At 40.1% G+C, this 6,000-nt stretch overlaps 1 protein-coding gene across 3 annotated transcripts in view; it reads right to left on the bottom strand.

Annotated features, from left to right (window-relative positions):
• LOC307135120 (NLR family CARD domain-containing protein 3-like) overlaps positions 1–6,000 on the bottom strand; it is a 108,434-nt gene that overhangs the window by 55,533 nt on the left and 46,901 nt on the right. For 2 of the 3 annotated variants that reach the window (XM_079831311.1, XM_079831313.1), the window contains exons 2-4: positions 2,559–2,884; positions 847–1,573; positions 1–506 (exon numbers count right to left, since the gene is read on the bottom strand). The exon at positions 1–506 is cut by the window's left edge. In XM_079831311.1, the coding sequence (XP_079687437.1) occupies positions 1–506; positions 847–1,573; positions 2,559–2,863 (1,538 nt within the window). In that variant the 5' untranslated portion in view covers positions 2,864–2,884. Of the gene's footprint in view, positions 507–846; positions 1,574–2,558; positions 2,885–6,000 lie in introns of those variants that run through there. The other variant, XM_079831312.1, reaches the window with a different exon arrangement.

Below are 6,000 nucleotides of genomic sequence, written 5' to 3'. Positions count from 1 at the left end.
AGATCTTCTTCCAGGAGCTTCTGAAGCACAGTGGATGAGATCCAGTAGAAGACGGGTATGTGGCACATGATGTGGAGGCTTCTTGCTCTTCTGATGTGTGAGATGATTCTGCTGGCTTGATGCTCGTCACTGATTCTCTTCCTGAAATATTCCTCCTTCTGAGGCTCATTGAATCCCTGAATCTCTGTCAGACGGTTGATGTATTTGGAGGGGATCTGATTGGCTGCTGCTGGTCTGGAGGTGATCCAGATGAGAGCCGAGGGAAGCATCTCTCCTTTCATGAGCTTTGACATCAACACATCCACTGATGAAGTCTCAGTCACACCAGAAACTTCCTTTGACATCAACACATCCACTGATGAAGTCTCAGTCACATCAGAAACTTCCTTTGACATCAACACATCCACTGATGAAGTCTCAGTCACATCAGAAACTTCCTTTGACATCAACACATCCACTGATGAAGTCGTTCTGAGCAGTTTTCTTTTCCTGATCTTTGACATGAACTGAAAAACAGGAAAACACATATTGTCTAATTTACATAATCATATTATTTGCGATCTATGCAACAAAATTGTGTTTCTCTTCCTATAAATAAATCAGTCAATTTACAACAAAAATATACAAAAATAAAATAAACTTTGTTTTCTCTGTTTCGTGATTTGATTAAAGAGGCAGGGTCTCAAGTCCCACTGTTGTTAGGGAGCCATATTAAAATCATTTTGAGATTACTCAACTGGGTTACTTAAAAATACTTCATTCCATGATGTTGAAATTATGTGAACAAATTATGTTTGTTTAATTTGATTCATGTGTAACTGATGTAGATGATTAAATCCAACACACCTTTTTTTTCAGTCCTGAAGCCACTGATGAAGTCTTAGTTACACCAGAAACTTCCTTTGACATCAACACATCCACTGATGAAGTCTCAGTCACACCAGAAACTTCCTGAGCGTCTGAAAACCTCAGTGTGATTCTGCTTTCATCCAGACCATCAAAGATGAACACAACTTTACACTCCTCATAAATCCTTGAGTCCAGATCTTGAAGTTCAGGATGAAAGTCCAGCAGAAGTCTGTGAAGACTGTACTGATGATCTCGGATCAAGTTCAGCTCTCGAAATGGAAGCACAAACATGAAATCTACATCCTGATTGGCTCTTCCCTCGGCCCAGTCCAGAATGAACTTCTGCACAGAGACGGTTTTTCCGATTCCAGCGATGCCTTTAGTAAGAACAGTCTTGATCTGCTCTTTCTCCTCACGTCCTGGTTCAGGTGAGGCTGTAAAGATGTCATTGCAGTAGATTGGAGTGTCTTGTGAGTGTTGTGTTCTGGCTGTTTTCTCCATCTGTAAAACCTCATGTTCTTCATTCACTCCTCCTCTCTCTCCCACTATGATGTAGAGCTGTGTGTAGATCCTGTTCAGGAGGGTTTCATTCCCCTGGAGTTTCATTCCCTCAAATAATCTCTCATACTTGTTCTTCATGCTGGTTTTGTGTCGGTCTTTGACTCTCTGGAGCTCATCATTCATTGGTTGAGGAGAATCTCCAGTCGGATCATCTCTATCCACTCTGATCAAACAACAACAAAGAACAGGTTAAAATTATGTAAAATAAAGGATTTAAATATATAAATACAATTTAAACTTAAATTATACAGTAAATCAATACAAATGTCAATCTTGTATTTTCTGTATAATTCATGCATTCATGTCAGTGTCAGTTGAACACTTTTCACAATGCACATTGATCCAGAGCAGCTTCACAGAAAACAGAGAAGTTGAAAAACACAGAGAAAAGGAAAAGCGTGTCTTTCAATCCTCCAGCGAGCAGCTCAAGGTGACAGAGACCAGGAACAAACTCACTAAGAGCTTTAAGAGATGATGAAGAAACCCAAACCTCATCCTCAATCTGACACCAGAGACTCTGTCAGACAATAAGTGTCTTATATCTGGACATTGGGGTCAAAGTTCATCACTGAATGTGTGTCCAGATTTGAGGTGAAATCAGAAATAAAAACCGAACTCATCTCTCTGTGTGTTCAGTGTGTTTCTGAGTCTCATATTAAATGTGGTCTCTAAGTTACACTAGAGCAGTTAAAGGGATAAAGGGACCCGTTAAATTCACCCAAACATGAGAATCCTGTCATTATTTACTCTGATGTTGTTCTAATGGCTTATGATCTTCTTTCTTCTTCAGGCCACAAAAGGAGAAATGTTGATAAATGTCCTGCTCGTGTTCGTCTGTATAATGGCAGTAAATACTGACCAGCTTCAAGCTTTAAAAAAAGATGCAAAAGATTCACAGAATGATCCCATCAGACTTTCCTGACCTTGTCTGTTGGGATACTTTTGCATCTTGTGTGTAAATCTTGAAGCTGGTCACTATTCACTGTCATTATATGGAGGAGCATCTGCATCTTTACATTTCACCTTTTGTGGTCAGAAAAAGAAAGAAGGTCATCCGGCATGAAAACAACAGTGAGAATAACAGGATAACAGGAGTCAATAATGCCTGAATATTCCCTTTATATCACTGACTACATGTTTACACTCACACAGGGTCAGAGGTCACGGTTTCACTGAATTTAGGAGGATGATCCAATGATCGGTCACTCCTCACAGACACACCGCTGGGGTCAGAGGTCACTGCTTCATCACTGATATTAGGAGGAGGACTCATGGATCCGTCACTCTTCACAGACACACAGCTGGGGTCAGAGGTCACTGCTTCATCACTGATATTAGGAGGAGGACTCATGGATCCGTCACTCTTCACAGACACACAGCTGAGGTCAGAGGTCACTGCTTCATCACTGGGTTCTGCTGATGAAGATCTCTCACTGCTCCCTCTGTTCTCCATAATGACAAACTGACCTCAGACCTGCACACAGAGAACAAATCACACATGACAATATGTACAATATATATTAGAGTATTGATTATTTATCAAAAAATATCCATTATACTTTAAAAAATGCAGAGAACTGATACTGTAGTTTTAATAACTGCTATGAGATAGATAATAATTCCCTCTACATTTCAACCTCAGTCTGAATGTTGTGTGTGATGTGTCAGGAAAACATGGCTCCTGTTCTCAAAACTCCACACACACCTCTCGCAAAAGCAAACACTTCATTCAAAACCATTTTAACTTTTCTAAAACTGGTGCTTTTGTGTAGTAACTCTACACACAAACATCAAATGATTGGCCATACACACACACCAAACTACACACAGATGTGACAAATGTAGTGAACTATAATACGTGACTGTTACACATCTGTGACTTACAGTCTCTGACAAACGCTTGGAAACATTAATAACGTTTAATGTTCCTGAGAGAGTCTCTTCTGCTCATGAATCTGATCATAACTCCAGTATAACAGTGAAATATTCCTCTAGTGTAGATCAGCTGTTCACACACACACACACACACACACACACACTCACTCCAGTGTAGATCAGCTGTTCTCCCACACACACACACACATTTGTTTTTGTGAAATGTGAGGACATTCCATAGGCGTAATGGTTTTAATACCGTACAAACCGTATTTTCAATCCCCTTACACTGCCCCTAAACCTACCCATCACACACACACACACACACACACACACACACACACACACACACACACACACACACACACTGCCACTGCCCCTAAACCTACCCATCACACACACACACACACACACACACACACACACACACACACACACACACACACACACACACACACAGACACACACACACTGCCCCTAAACCTACCCATCACAGGAGACTGTGCAGTTCACTTTCTGTGAAAAAAAAACCTCATTCTGTGATTTATAAGCATTTTGAAAAGTGAGGACATGGGGAACGTCCTCATATTTCACCCTCTTTTTGTAATACCCATGTCATTATACACATTTGTGTCCTGATATTTCACAAAAACATGCACACACATACACACACACACACACACACACACACACACACACACACACGCTCCAGTGTAGATCAGCTGTTCACACACACACACACACACACACACACACACACACACACACACATGTTTGTTTTTGTGAAATGTGAGGACATTCCATAGGCGTAATGGTTTTTATACCGTACAAACCGTATTTTCTATCCCCTTACACTGCCCCTAAACCTACCCATCACACACACACATACTCTCTCTCACACACACACACACACACAAACACACACACACACACTGCCCCTGCCCCTAAACCTACCCATCACACACACACATACTCTCTCACTAGAGCTGCAACTAACGATTATTTTTTCTGTCGACTAATCTAACGATTAATTTTTCGATTAGTCGACTAATCTAACGATTATTTTTCCGGATTAATCTTATTATTCTTTTTTACTGATTATTGTATTTCAAAGAGGGTAGTGAATTTGTATATTATTTTAACATGAAATCAATTAATGATGACATTATTAATTGTATTTTAGGAAGGGTAGTGTACATAGTATGCCATTTTATAATGAAATATATGAACACAAGAAGCTTTTTAAACATAATATATAATACTATTCATCATAAAATGTATACAGAGTAGGCCTAATTAGGAAAAGTTGTTTACTATAGTTGAGTATGATTTACTTATTGATTTGTGTAAATAGTAAACGAAAATGCACTTGTATTTATCTGCAAAAGGTTCACATACAGGAGCTTTCAGCATAGTTTTAATGTATAACTAGTCGTCTATTTTGAAGATACATGTGCATAAACAACGACTAAAGCTGCCAGAAGTTTTTGCCCAAACTTCAAAGACACATTTAAATGATTAAAGCTAGAGGCATATCTTAACTTTAATGTTACTTTAATCGTGCAAACTACCTATATACAGCATGTTATTATGCATATGTGTTTGGGACAGAGGGGAACCGGGTCGCATTAACAGGAGATTTATGCAGCCCATAATAAATAAAAGCACGAGATGTACTGGGGTCGGAGTGAACACCGGAAAATGTGACCGTCTGTTGCAATCATATGCTGCGTCCCAATTCGCATACTATCCGTACTAAATAGTACTCGAAAAAAGAATTAGTATGTCCCAAATCTTAGTATGTTGAAAAGAGTATTCCAAAGATTCCCGGATGGTTTACTATTTCCGGTCAGAATCCGAAGTGCAGATCGATGCGCACTCTAACGGCTGATATTGCCCACAACCCATTGCGAGATGGACGAGGATTCGATTAGAACTACAAACGCGGATAAAAAGTGTCAAAAAACTACAAACATGACGGTTACGCGAGTCTGACGGTTAAGTGGAGAGGATTAGATAAAGTGGTTTGAGTGAGCAATTATCAGTATTTAACCTGACGAAAAGATATTTATTCAATATTATCCACATTATATTTCTCCTTCAGCAGCATTGAGAACTTTTGTAATGATACGTTTGGCCATTAACTTTGCAAACACATGAGAGGAGTCTCTGCATTAAAGACCCACGAAAGGCAGATCAACGAGCGACTACATTTCTCTCAGATACGGTAGGAAATTAAATTGAAAGTGGGGGATTTGAACTGTGACGATGATTGACAGGGCAGTTTAAACGGGATGCACGTAACAGAGTCCGTTAAAGATGACGAAGTAGTATGTCCCAAAGCTTGCATACTCTTCTGCTACACACTCAAAAGTATGTACTTTTTCTTCACAAAAAGAGTACATACTTTTAGCACGTAGTATAAGTAGGCGAATTGGGACGCAGCAATAGACTGTAAAATACATGCAATACACGCGCCACGGTTCAGCTGCGCGAGAGAACACTGGCAGCAGGGTTGCCAGGTTTTCACAACAAAACCCACCCATTCGTTACTCAAAACTAGCCCAAAACAAGCCCAATCGCGTTTCGGGGAGGTTCTCTGGCAAACATCGCGTTCGGGGGGTTAAATATGTGTGTTTTTTTGCTTCAACCCGCGGACATGAGACACAGCCCGCGGCAACAGTGTAGAAGTAGCCCAATTCCGCGGGAAAAAAC

This window comes from Gobio gobio (assembly GCF_949357685.1).
Source record: "Gobio gobio genome assembly, chromosome: 12".
In the NCBI taxonomy this organism is placed as follows: Eukaryota; Metazoa; Chordata; class Actinopteri; order Cypriniformes; family Gobionidae; genus Gobio; species Gobio gobio.
This window is presented reverse-complemented; position numbering and strand designations above follow the sequence as displayed.